At 44.7% G+C, this 14,426-nt stretch overlaps 1 protein-coding gene across 1 annotated transcript in view; it reads right to left on the reverse strand.

Annotated features, from left to right (window-relative positions):
* Window positions 1-14,426, reverse strand: part of MYO1H (myosin IH) — a 570,182-nt gene that overhangs the window by 513,352 nt on the left and 42,404 nt on the right. Inside the window, exons 3-4 of the mRNA XM_069212716.1 lie at window positions 14,203-14,401; window positions 9,595-9,675 (exon numbers count right to left, since the gene is read on the reverse strand). Of these exons, the coding sequence (XP_069068817.1) occupies window positions 9,595-9,675; window positions 14,203-14,401 (280 nt within the window). The remainder of the gene's footprint in view (window positions 1-9,594; window positions 9,676-14,202; window positions 14,402-14,426) is intronic.

Consider the following 14,426-nt stretch of genomic DNA (forward strand, 5'->3'; position numbering starts at 1 on the left):
GGAGCAAGCAGCTTGGATCTAATTTGGAGCCAAGTGGGAGGGGGGCCTGTGATCGTATTAAGCCACCATCTACCTTGGGAAGCCAGAAATGCCTGCAGGTATCTGGAGAAGTCAGGCAAATTTAGACCACTGCTGGTTTTGTTCAGTTTTAGGGTGTGACCAGCAATCCTGGCTCTCTTCCCCTTCCATAAAAAGATTGAGATGACCTTTTCTACTGCTTTAAAGAAGGAAGCTGATAGGTTTATGGGAAGCTTACCCGGGAGAACGTTGACTGGAGTGCTATCACCATTTTTACAGTGCCTACTTTGCCCCACCAAGTGGGATTCTTAGAGGACCATGAGGATAAAAGATCTCTTATTTTGGAGAGTGTCTTGTTTTCAATATTTGAGACAGATGTGTGGAGGTCTCTACTGAACTATATCCCCAAATATTTGAGTGCATCAGGTTGCCACTTTAGTCCGGAGTCATGTAGGATTGTGGAGGTGTAGTGTATTCATGGGGAAGATTTCCCTTTCGAGTGGTTAAGGGAGTAGCCTGAAACCTTTGAGTAGTTGTTTATTTTCAAGATAATGTGTGGGAGAGCTTTGTCAGATTCCTAAATTAAGATCAGTACATCGTTGGCATAAGCTTCCACAAGTTGTCTGCCGGAGTGGAATTGAATGTCTTTGATATCTTTGTTTGATTTTAGGGAGTATATGAGTGGCTCGATAACAAAGAGGAATAGGATGGGGGTAGAGGGCATCCCTTGGGCAAGAGGGAATGGTTTGGAGAGGCGGCCATTTATCCTGACTTTGGCCACTGGCAATGAGTAGAGACCCATCACCATTCGTATGAAGTTATATCCTAGCTGGAACTTGTGGAGTGTCTCATGTAGGAAGGTCCTTGGTACCTTGTCAAAGGCTATTTCTGCATCAAGGGCCACCGCACTGGTGGGTAAAGACGATTTGCGGGCTTTTGCAAGGGTGGGCAGAAGCCGCAAATGTTCAGCGGCTAGTCTACCTTTTAAGAATCCATTTAGGGTCAGGGCGACCAGTTTTAAGATCACCTTCTCTAGTCTTGTTGCCAGAATCCTTGCATATATCTTACAGTCAATATTGATCAACGATATGAGTCTGTCATTTTTTAGTGTCCATATTGTCTTTACCTTCTTTCGGGATAACGAATACTGTAGCCTCTGCAGCTGAACCAGAGATTCGACCTGTGGGGGCGAATGATTGATACAGAGCTAGTAAAGGGTCTGAAAGGATGGAGGAGAAGGGTTTATAGAATGTGACTGTGAACTCATCAGGTTCCAGGAGCTTTACCTGAGGTAATGGATTTGATGGCAGAGCAAATTTCTTTGCAGGCAATTGGGGCATTGAGTTGGTCTTTATCTACTATTGGGATGATGGGAGTAAACAAGATTTCAGATTTGGAATATCATTATTTGGGTTGATTATAGTGTTGAAGGTATAAAATTCAGAATAGAAGTTGGGAAAAACATAAAGAATCTCCTGGGGGGAGGTGACTGTGCACCCAGATTTGGTTTTGATAAACTTCAAGTAGCTGGTAAGGGTTTCCCTGCTACATTTCTAGTCGTCACCTTCTCCGCGTTAACATTGTCAACCCATTTCTGTGCCCGTACTGCAGTTTATGCAGTTTAGGAATGTCTTGTGAGCCTGAGGAGTGTCTGATGGCCTCGTATAGTGTCCTAATCTCAGCTTCAATGGATTATTCAGGGTTTTGTTTCTTATGCCAGCCAGATTATTAAGGGAGGCTTTCAAGTCATCCCACCTAATCATGTCAGAGGTATCACCGGCTTTGTTTTCTTGCAAGAAGTATTATATTTCATCTCTATTTTAGATTTAGAGAGGTCATTTTCCAGGAAAGCATTATGGAGGCACCAAACCTTTGTGGTGGGTAGGTGTCTCTAAGGGAGAGGTCAAGGGACATACATGCATGGTGACTGACTAGTACATGTTCAATCCTGGTTTTTATTGCCGCAGTGTAGGAGGCTGGCCTGGTTTGTAGTGGGTGCCTATGGCACTTATACCTTATACAAGGTCCAGTTATCCCTTATTAGTCAAATGTAGGCAGTGTCTAGAAGCCAGGCTCTCTAGGGGTAGCTGTAGCTGAGCAGCTAAAGCATATCTAGGAGATATGCAAAGCTCATGCAATACCATTGTAGTCACACAGTACTCACACACATGAAAGGGAATACCCAGTGTTACAAAAAATACCAAAGAGACTATTCTCCCTTAGGAGGTAAGTAATACACAAATTATATACACTAGTATGCAAAAACAGGTGTAAAAACAGAAAACAGTGTAATTAGTGAAAATCACAATAGTTAGAAATGGGCATTGGGGGAACACAAACCATATACTAAGAAAGTGGAATGCAAATGTCGGTTTCCCTCCTAGGCTAGTGTAGTATGTAGAGAAGCGCTGGGAGTATTAGAAAACACCAAAGGTAAGTAATAGAACCCACCCTAGGCCCCAGGAAAACAGGTGTAAATCACAGTAACGTTCCTAAAACACACAAGAACACGAGAAAGAAGATTATGCAAGAACCAGAAGAGACTGCAAGTCACCAACAGTGGATTCCTGGACCTGAAAACCTGTGGAAGAAGGGGACCAAGTCCAAGAAGCACAGAAGTGTCCAGGGAGAACAGGAGCCCCTGCTAACCCTGATGAAGGTGCGAAAGAAGAACCACTGATGAAGAACAACAGTGAGTACTGCACCCAAGAAGACGGGTGCAGGTTCCTGGTAGGGGCAGATGATGTCCCACGCTGGATGAAAGATTGCAGTCTGGTTTGTGTCACTGGATTCTGCCAACAAGCCTTGCTCTGTTAGCGGAAAATGGTGCTGCCCGGGACCAGGAGGGACCTGGTGGAATCTACCCAGGAGGGGGAGCCAGAGGGGCCTCTCAGCAACTCAGAGAGCCCACAGAAGACCAGGCAGTACGCACAGGAGTCCCACAGCACGGGGACAAAGGAGGTGCAAAAGGAGGCCCACGCAGCTCTACAACAAATGATCCCACGCCGCCGGAGGACCACTCAGGAAGATGTGCGTTGCAGGATAGCTGCACAGTGCTTGCGGGTACGGTCTTGCATGGGGAGGCAAGTTCTTACTCCTGCCAAAGTTGGGCAATAGGGTGTCAGGACCGTCTGGATCACTTCAGTCCACCACCTGTGATGCAGGATCCACACAGCTCGTCAGGAGAGGGGATCCACGCAGCCGGTCGTCGATGCGGAGAGGTGCCTGCTGAAGCAGGGGAGTGACTTCTTCACTCCAAGGGAGATTCCTTCGTTCTTCTGGTGCAGACTGAAGACAGGCTGTCCTCTGAAGATGCATGACCGGGAAACAGTTACAGTTGCTGGCAGGAGCTGAAGATACAATATTGCAGAAGTCGTATTTGCTTCTTTGTTGCAGTTTGTAGAGTTCCTGGAGGGTCCAGATGCAGTTTGGTCAGTGAGAAGGTGAAGTAAAGGATGCAGAAGGATTCCTGCTGGAGTTTTACAATCCGAATCTGAAGAACCCTCTAAGAGAGAGACCCTAAAATGCTCTGAAAGGGGGATTGGTCAGCTAAACAGGTAAGCACCTATCAGGGGAGGGCTCTGACGTCACCCGGTGGTACTGGTCACTCAGATGCTCCCAGAGTTCCCTGACAACATGGAATCCAAGATGGCAAAACCGGGGGACCCTCTGGAGGAGCTCTGAGCACAACCCCTGGGGTGGTGATGGACACAGGAGTGGTCATTCCCCTTTCCTTTGTCCAGTTATGGGTCAGAGCAGGGACTGGGGGTCCATGCACCAGTGTAGACTGGATTCTGCAAGGAGGGCACCAAATGTCCCCTTCAAAGCATTTCAAGTGGCTCGGGGAGGCTACTTGTAACACCTGTTTTCAAAGGGAGAGAGTGTACCACCCTTTTCCTAAAGAAATCTTTTGTTTTGCCTTCCTGTCTGAGAGGTGGCAGCAGCTGGGGCGGCCTGGAAAACCTTAGAAGGCTGGAAGGGCGATACTGGGGGTCCTCTAAGAAGCAACAAGAGTGCATGGAATCATACAACCAATGCTTGAAAAAGCTTTGCGGTATGATTCCAACGTGTTTGATACCAAACATGCCTATGTTTGGAGTTACCATTATGTAGCTGGACATAGGTAGCGATCTATGTCCAGTACACAAGTAAAATGACGTCCCCGCACTCACGAAGTCCGGAAAAATGGTCCTGGAGATAGTGGGGGCACCTCTGCTAGTGCAGGGGTTCCCTCACACACAGGTACTCTGCACCCTGCCCTCAGGGCTAGAGGGCCTGCTATAGGGGTGACCTATAAGTTACCTGGTGCAGTGTAAATGGCAGTGAAAGAGTGCATGCACCTTTTCTCACAGGCTGCAATGGCAGTTCAGCAGAAGCCTTCGCATTGGCTCCCTATGGGTGGCAAAAGAAATGCTGCAGCCCATAGGGGTGCCCTGGAGCCCCAATGCCCTGGGTACCTAGGTACCATATACTAGGGACTTATAGGAGGGCACCAGTATGCCAATTTTGGGTGAAATACTGGTTCCCAGTATGCAACAACAAAATTTAAAGGAGAGCAGGTTAGCAGGATCCCAGTGAACACAGTCAAGCACACTGACATCGGGAAGACAATGGGGGTAACCATGGCAAAAAGAGGGTACTTTCCTACACACAGGCACTAGAGACTTGTCTATTTGCTATGTAATCGATTAATCTGAGGGTCTGGTGTGTGTGGGAGTAGAATGTGTAGTCACTAACACTGGAGTTAAAACAGCCTCCAGATATCTATTAGGTTGTTGTTTTTACAGCAGAGATGAATCTGTTTGTGGGATCTACTGCCATGAAATTTGTGGGAAGAGATCCTGTCCAGGACACCGTCCATTGGAATGTTAAAATCTACCCCTAAGGTGATGTTAGTGTTGTTGGGGATTTCTGAGAAGGACTTGTCCAGGTCCTGCCAGAAGGCAACTGCATTCTCATTAGGGGCCTAAGTATTCACTATGATGAATTTTCTGTTGCTCTTAAGAATTCTTGTGATGAGCCATCACCGCTGGTGATCATGTAAATGTGAGAGGACAGATATCTTGGCTTTTTTTGTGAGTAAAGTGATGACTCCGTTTTTTAAATTTATGGCAGGGGAAATTAGGGTGTCAGCAATCCAGGGCCTGTAAAATCTTGCATCATCGATGGACACAATATAGGTCTCTTGCAGGAGAACAATGTCTCCTTTCAGCTGTTACAATATTCAGCTATTTTCTTTAGTTTTACTGGATGAGAGAGTCCCTTAGTATTTAATGAAAGGATTCTAATGTCAGCCATCAGGTGCTGGAGGAGACAATGGGGAGACGGAGAGGAGACTTTGGTATACAAGAGGCTGAGTGTGTGAGGTCCACTGCGGAATGAGTGTGGATTTTGGTGTGAGCTGTCTGGGAGTTGGATTGTTTGTGTTATTGAGGCAGGTCCTGGTGGTGATAATGCTTTCAAGTGTGTCAGTCACTAAAGTATGTGATTTTTTATTGCTGCCAGGAGATGGAGAATGGATTGACGCTTGGTTTGGGGTGGAGCATGGATGGGGATTTGAGGGTGCATCTTGCACAGGTTATTAGGAGTACCTGGTCCATGGGGAGTATGGGGATAGAAAGAGGTTGGGATAAGGTGAGGAGGGGAGAGGGGATAGAGAAAGCGATAACAGATTGAGAGAGAAAAAAGCATAGTTATAATATTACCCAGAACCCATACCCACCCACCACCCGCCCTTTGTAAAGCAGACGAGCCACCTTTCACTATCCTTACTAGATATGGAGAGAGGTGGGGCATGAGAAGGCCAGGCTCAAACAGGGTCAGGAGAGCTCCATCCTGACAATGGGTTTGTCAGAATATTAGGACATACAGCTCTTAATGTACTGCCTATGTAGGATGGGTTGGAGCAGTCATGTTTGAAAGTTTGACCGGTGCAGAGATGATGGTAGGAGCAATAAGTGTATGTATAGGGAGGTGTTGTCACAAAACAAAACATGATGGCGCGAGAGGGTAATTAACAGGTCTTTAATGTGGACCAGAGTATATGTGAATGGGTGTGGGAGAGAAAGACTAAGCCTACTTCTAAGTAGAAGCTGGCATAAGAGCCAGCTTGGGGAAAGAAAAGTGCAATGGTGTGCAACATATGGGAAGGATCAAGGGAACATGAGCCATATCAAATGGTACTAGCAAGTAGAATGAAACAGTGCAAGCTACAGTAAAGGTAAGTACAATGTTTTGCTAAGGGAGTAATAGAAAGGGTAAGTAAAATCGTAACATTGCAAAAGTGACAGTAGGAACCAAGACGTCATGTTGTCCAAATGTAACAAACAGGTACAGGAACACTGAGGGCTCCCAAGGTAGGTCCAGAGTATTGTAAATATCGTGGGGTGGGAAGAGTGTTTGGGTAGCTGTATCCAGAAACGCTTGGAGTTCAGAAGGAGACCAGAAGATCATTGTTTTCCCTTTGAAGAGAATACAAAATCTTGCGGGCCCATGAAGGAGAAGGAGATGTTGCGTTCTCTTAGACATGGTCGTAGTGCCAGAAAGCCCTTTCTTATATACACTGTTTCTACGGAATAGTCTTGGGTAATTGTAATGCACGCACCGTTCCATTGGATATGCTGTGTTTTCCTCATGTGGGTGAGGATGGCTTCAGTGTAGCAATAGCGAAGTGGAAGGAAGATCATTGCTCTTAGGCAGTTGGGTTGACCAGGTGTGAGGTTGGGCTATTTGCCCGGGGGAATCCTGTGCACCCATTCGATTTAAAATTCTTTTGTCGAATTTGAGGCCCAAGGTAAGTGGTAACCAGAACTCCAGGAATTAAGTTAGCATCTTTTTCAGTGTTCTCTGGTAGGCCAAAAATGAGAAGATTACCTCTTCGATTGTGATCTTTGAGATCAGAAAGTTCTCTCACCATTGTCTTCATTGAGCAGTATTAGTGTGCCATACGTTTTGCAGTTGAGGTATTGGAGTCTTCCAAGGAGCTAATCCTGGACTCAGCTTTGGTGAGTCTGTTAAAGAGACCCTTAATGTTGTGGCACAGTGCCTGAATGCATTATCTCATGGCTTCAGTGCTGGACTTGGTGTCCCCAGTTAAATCATGAAGGGCGAAAATACGCTGGATGATTATTTCTATATTGGCAGACATACCCCTTTTTTTGTTTGACTGGGGATTCAGGTACTGTAGAGTCAGGTTTGGGTCATTTGCTAGAGGTTTTATTATTCTTTTGCTCCTTATGGTCTTTTCATTGTCTCCCTTTGTGATCTGCCATGTTGGTATTTATAAAAGTAGAAATTTGGGTGCATTTAGCATGTGGCGTGGTGTATAGTTCAACTGCACTTATTGGTCATGTAGTTGGTGTGTTTTTACCAGCTATCGCTGAGTCCATTTGGAAGCATGATTTATAGATTGCTTGTTAATCTGTTGGGAATGAGCAGTGCACCTTCATTTGTTAAACATATTGGGTTGTAGGTCCATATGTGCTTATAGGTTAGACAACTTGTCTGAAGGTAGGCAGGTGTCCGCTCCCTTTGTGTAAATAGTCTGTTTGGGCGAGCACCTGGCAGGATGGACAATAGAATGTCCTCCCTGAGTGGTCATAGGTTGGGGTCAACTTGAGTGAGAACCACTTCACCTGGGTTCCTATGGTGTACTGGCCTTAGACTTGCAGTAGAGGAAACTGCGGTTTAGGGGGTGATCGATGATAGTATGTGTGACATGTTAGGGTCAGGCATCATGTCTGCTGCTGTCATTTCGAAATGCTGCAGGACTTAACCTAGGGCCACACAAAAACCAATGCACAGCTCAGCCAAAAAGTAGCATTTTCCCTTTTGTGATGTCTGTTGGTCTGTGAAAGTAGTCGGTCACCTCTTGGCCTCAAGGGGATAAGCAATGCACTACTGATAGTTAACAGGCCGCAGGAACAATAATAGAGGCCTATAACGGCCCCACGCGTTTGGCACAGATCAGGTGAAAACTCTGTAGGAGAGTCGGACTAAAGCAGAATGCACCCCACTAGTGTGCTCAAAAGTAACAGATAAAGGCAGGTGCGCACGGGGGTGTAGAGCAGGCTCAGCTAACAGTAAAGGCATCATCACGTTGCTCTCAGGGTGGCGGAGTCTGGTAACATTGGCCCAGGATTTGCGATTGCGACTGTAATGCCGGTCAGCGGCTCTGTCGAGGTTGCAAAGGTATTACTAGCCCTTCAGGTGAGGGAGTGCTGAGCAGAGGAGAATGTAGATCACTTGGTCCGTCACTGCAGGTCGGCGAGGAATGAGCCGGTCACAGGAGCAAGCTTACAGAAAAATGATGGTCGCCATTTTGGGTCGTAGAGACGGCGGAGGACCCAGGTGATGGCAGTCTACTATGGTCACTTAACTTGCTGAAAACAGCTCTCAGTCAGTCCTCCGTACCATTGCAAGTGTTTGGTTGGTGTTGATGCCATGTTTTCATTCGGATGGGCCATGAGGCCTAATCTGCGGGTGGATGGAGCGCGGAACTGACAGTACAGGCAGCCATCACTCTCGGGTGCGAGCCTCGCCCCCATCCCTCTCCCCACCCCCACCCTCCAAGGTGATGAGTATTTAAATGTCCTGACTTTTAAAGTGCCCACTGCCTTGTTTCTGGTATATGCTGAGCTTTGCATGCTTGGTGACTATTCTGAAACTTTCCACAGCTGAAGAAAGTTTCAGCAAGAACACTCACTAGAGTCTAGTACACTCCAGACGTGACATTACTGATACTGATCCTGGAGACAAAGTAATGATACATAAAGGGCTCTGACCCACTGCTGATCCTGGCATGGAACAGGAAGAAGCAGTTGAAGCTGAGGGAACAGTAAGGTATTTAGAGGTTTCAACAGTGGTTTCCAGATGATCAACTGGCTGTCAATGTTTATAAAGTGCCCCCTACTGAGCTGGGTTGCTTAGCCTGTTATTAATGTGTGTTGGTAGTTGGAATTGGTAGGCAGCAGCATTCATTTTCATGGATCAGTGCTTATTTTAAAACATCAGAATTTGAGCCAGAGCAAGATAAAGAAAAGGTGAAAGGAGGAAGATAGTAAACCATGACAAAGGGAGAAAGCAGGCATTGAAAATAATCTTCAAGATTAAATGACATTCAAAGGAGGTGTAGAGTGGTTGAAGACAGAGGTATGAGGTGGATTCAGGTCAGGACAGCAACTAGGCAGCAACTCTGACATTCAGAAGCAATGGCACTGGGTACTAAGGACATCTTTGGACTGCTGCATTTAAGTATTTTACAAAATAAGCACAACCTTTGTGCTTGGACTCATGACTACTTATCAAAACAGACACCTTTTCAACTTTTGTTTCAAGGGAATCAATGCCGTAAACAGCATAACCTCCAAAGATGTCACAGGGGTCAGAGAATAAGCCATCAAGCTGCATATACACTCAATCACAAGCTCTTATCTGGGCCCGCACAATTCAAGCTTATCCACCTTTCAAAGGCAGACGTTACTTTGAGTGCCAGCGGGACAAAGGTTGTATATTTCACACATCACATACATATGTTGATTACTTTGTTTATAGACTCCAATATCATGACTGCCTTACCTTGTAATCAAACTGAATGTCCATATATTTTCCAAATCTGCTGGAGTTATCATTATGCACAGTTTTTGCATTGCCAAAAGCCTATTAGAAAACAAGTGGTTACATTTCATCAATGCACATTAAAAAATACTTTACATTTCCCACAGGTCTTTTCGCGGTCAAATAATCCGCTCATAACCCAATTCCACCCTATTCTAAAGTCTACGCACACTGAGATAAACTCCATTTATTATTCTGCAAAATACTATGAAAATATGTTGGATTATAAGAATGTATCTGATTTTCAATTTTTCAAAATGTGAAGCATGTGTTGTGACAAGTCAAACCAACCATTGTAAAGATATTGACAAATGTTTCTCTGATTCATATTTAGACGGTGAATAGTATTATACATTCATACAAGTAGCACGATATATATTTTGCTGCTCAATGAAACATTGCACGCTTTCAATAAAGATGTCAGAAATAAAAACATACTATCGGGCAGCCATACTCACCAAAGAAACTTAGGAGAGCACTGAAATCAAAGTGGTTATGACTGCCAGCGCATAATACATGCCTGCTGACATCTGGTGAGTGCTGGAGTGATAGTGGCATGTTGCATGGTTCAGGCAGTTAATGACAGGATGCCAAATGCACATTCCTCATCACCGCGCTGGTTGAAGATCTGATTTTTTGTATGGATTACAGTGCGTGCTTCTCTATTCACTAATTTGAAAACTTCCTTCTCCACTGTCAACCGCAGGTAAAAAGAGCTATAAAAAATCTATTTCATTTCATATCAACCACGCAACATGCATCCACTCCTTAAATAAGTCATTGAAATAAACTGTGGTCAGTAAAAAAGTCATACTCATAACATAAATGAGAATCTATGGGTTAATGATCTATAACATTCATTACTCTGACCCTCTCCTTTCTCCTTTTAGTTAGCAGTGTATCAATACATGGAGCAATGTCAACTCCATGTTATGATGGGATAATGATACTTCTAACCACAGTCCATGTGGTAATGCCACTTCTAGCAATAGTCGCCCTGCTGTCTATGCAAAACTATTCCTTCCAGTCAACCCTTCTCTCTAAATTGTGCCTCCCCTGTACAAGTTAGTGGGTGGAATAAAAGATGTCTCTCCACCTTCCCCTCATCTGTAACTATCTTCAACACCCAGGGATCGAAGGTGAAGCTTCTCTGGCACTGCAGCAGAGTCAGAAAAACTAAAACCAGGAAGAGAGAATTAGAGCACTGACTATTAAGAATGGAAGTTCTTTATTTCCTTCCACGGAGTAGGACCAGGAACGCCAACAACTGAAAGATTCACTGAGCACAGCCAGTCATCTTTTGGACAGCTGATTGAACTTAGGACAGCATCAGCATTTTGAATTTCTGCACGGAGGGAAACTGGCTGACTTTGTATAAACTATGATAAACCAAATCCCACCACTCTTTTTCCCTCTAAGTAGGTAGTGGTATTAATAGTTTGTTTGGTGTTGTACAACCTTGTTGTGGAGGGATGAGGGCTGCTCATCCCATGACTTGTCCTGGGCCTCAAACTTCAGGTCCAAAACGTCAGCCACATGTGCCTGCACTTAGGCAAGCAGCATTTACAATGAGGTTTCAGGATATCAGCAGTTTCTGTTCAGGTGCTTCACTCAGTAAGTTGAAGGTAGGTCTGTATTCATCCTGGGTCTAGTCTGTGCACAGGGAAGTAAAATGATTGGACTTCTGCCACAGATGCTGCTGGTAGCTTGTCATTATGGTGTTGCATTAGCCTGTCTGTCTAGGAAACGTGCAGACTGGACATTGTTTTCCATGGGATATCTGACTTTTTGTCGCTTGTCCAAGAGAAAGATTAAAGATCTCACATCCAGGGAAGATGCACCAATGATATCTGCTACAGAGTGAGCTGAGGGGTGACCAGAGACAAAGATGAACCTGTCTTTGGGTGACTGCTTTTGTTTGCCTGAAATACTGAAATAGCTGCTCAGAGTGTGGTTTCTTCCAGGTATCATGACCTGTTCCTCGATCAAAGTATAGGTGTAGATCAAAGAGCCAAGGCTGTCACCAGCATATATATTATCCCATTCTCCTTTTGGGCAGCAGTATTTCAATGGGCACAGCCTCAAGTACCTTCTCTAGTACTTAGTAGTGGACTTGGGTGGGTGCAATGTTTAGCCTCCCTTGTATTGACATCAGTGTCTTTGTCAGAATCAAACAATTATAGCCTCAAATAATGAGAGGGTTGGAAGCTAGATTAACTGGAATCCCACTGACCCCTGATGATCCTCCTGAGATATTCAGTTGGGTGTCTTCTAGGGAGGGCAAGTGATTGGTGCCAGTGGTTATAGAGGAACTATGGGTGTGAGTGCTGACTACATTCGCAGTGGCTCAGTATGTGCTAGGAACGCCCATTGAGAGTTGTAGTAAGACTACCAGAAGATTGTAGAGGAAATTCAGATAGACATGAGACTGTCTACCTCTCTCTAGGTATCCAAGGTTTCATGAATGAGTCTGGACCAAAGACAACCATTAGAATGTTTTTGAGCCTAAGTTTGGATTTTAGGGATGCAATACATGAGGAGTCAATTGAAGATCTAGTTATCATGATCTGATAAGTCAACTGTCTTAAGTGGAGTCCATCTTCCCGGAACAGAAGCAATGGAGTCCAGAAGAGATGAAGCTCTGGTACCAGAATGTGCTCCTCAGGAGTATAGAGACTAAGGGCCTGATTTAGAGTTGGGAGGGCAGGTTACTTTGTCACAAACGTGATGGATATCCCATCCGCCATATTACGATCTCCAGAGGCTATCATGGGATCATAATATGGTGGACTGGATATCCATCACGTTGTGATGGAGTAACCCCCTCTGCCAAACTTTAAATCAAGCCCTAAGACTACTGCAAAGATTCTGGCACGGACTCCTTTCCAGGTCTGTTGCATGAAAATACTCTGGGGATGAACGTTGCTACATTGTTGGAAGGCCCTCCCACCAGGAGGTTTTATTGCAGTCAACTTGAGAGAAGGACTCAGTCAGACGGCTGCCTGGGAGGGCGTTTGGCTAATGTGCTTCGGAATGCAGGGCCGGCCAATGCACTGAGGTAGAAAAACATAATTCATGATCTTGTTGTTTGATGTTGGGACTTCTTTTTCTCAACATCTTCTTTCACTGAGTATGAACCAGGCTTGATCAAGGGAAGAAGTTCGAGGAATCAGGAGCTTTGTCATGCCTAAATTGGATGGAACTGCAAAATATTGCATCCATAGAAGAATTTAAGTTATACTTACTTGTGCAACCAACCGAGTCACCAGAGAGGACTGGCATGAGGTCCCACAACTTTAACCCAGGGAGGGATTGACATTTTGGTGCAGTTATTCCCCAGCATTTTGACCAGGAGGGCAGACTGGCTTAATCCTGTGGTGCGACAGGATGTTAGGAGCTCAGCACTGAGAGAGGAAATGCTACACAATGGTGCAATAGATTTTCTGGAATGTTTGGTTCCCAGACACATATTTGTCTCTGAACAGTTTAAGTTCCTTACCTGGACATTGACAGCAATCTGCCTGAAACAGGTTATCAGGAAACAGGGGGAAAAGGCTGTGTTGTGAAGCACGTGCATACTTCTTGCTTAGGGACAATGAGATTGAACTCCAAACGTTTCTTCTAAATGAAGCAATCCGGCATCTCCTAAGAGATAGGGTCCCCGGTATGATTCATGACATGGAGACAGTTGTTGAGTGACCTCGTAGCTAAGGTGGCAAAGAAAGAAAAGGTAGATAACTGTTTTCCAAGTAGAAAATGAAGAAATGATGTGGTTCACCGACTGCAAATGGCTGGTGACTGGACATACCTGGCTTAAAACCAGAGTTGCTTCATATGTTAACCAAGTTTAAGGAAGAAGAGAAAACGGAGTGTGAAATAGCAAAACGTTTGGGAGAAAAACGGCGTTGAGGATTCCTTAGGAAATCAAGTAAGTCTGTAAGAAGCAGTTTCCAACATACACAACGAGGTAGAAAAAAGCTAGGGATGGCCATTGGACCATTGTACAGGGCTTGGCTTAAATATATATTAAAACATGCATCCTGCCATCAAACCAATGGTTATTAAACAGCATTCCAGTTACTCTCTAACGAGCTGAGGGAGGAAGAGCACCAGGACATAGAAGTGAATACGATGAAGAGTAATCTGTGTAGCCACTGTCAGCTGTTATGCACAATACGAAATAAGTCTTGCTCTAAAAACAATGAACTCAGCAACTCTACAATCAATTTGTTTTTATATAACAATGTGCGTGGCCTCATGCACCTCTATCTAAACTATCATAAATTCAGAATAAACAATCTGCCATTCCATGCACCTATTCACTACAAACATTTTAAAAATGCACACACGACTTTATGTTTCCATTGGATAACTATCTAAGTCTATAAATGATGCCACTTGAAACACAGAAATAAAGAGCACTAATTGTAAATTGTGGACATATTAGATGTAGTTCTAAACTCGAAGAAACTAGGTGACAAGAACATGTAGACAGTTCACACTAGCTATTGCATTTCAGCATTAGAAACTGTCTTCTGGTACTATTATGTCTCGCACATCATCAGTTACCTCCAAAACTGGATTGGATAGGAGAAGACGATCCCTGACCACTTGAAGTTTCTGTGTGGTAGGACAGACCATTGCCAGGTACTGGAGAATCTTCTTTGATGTCTCTGTTTTTCCAGCTCCACTCTCCCCAGAGATCAGGATGAAATGGTTATTGCGTTCAGTGCACATCACCCGGTAGGCATTGTCTGCTATGGCATAGCTACAGGTTAAAATCATATGCAGAG

Source organism: Pleurodeles waltl, chromosome 11 (genome assembly GCF_031143425.1).
Source record: "Pleurodeles waltl isolate 20211129_DDA chromosome 11, aPleWal1.hap1.20221129, whole genome shotgun sequence".
Classification (NCBI taxonomy): Eukaryota; Metazoa; Chordata; class Amphibia; order Caudata; family Salamandridae; genus Pleurodeles; species Pleurodeles waltl.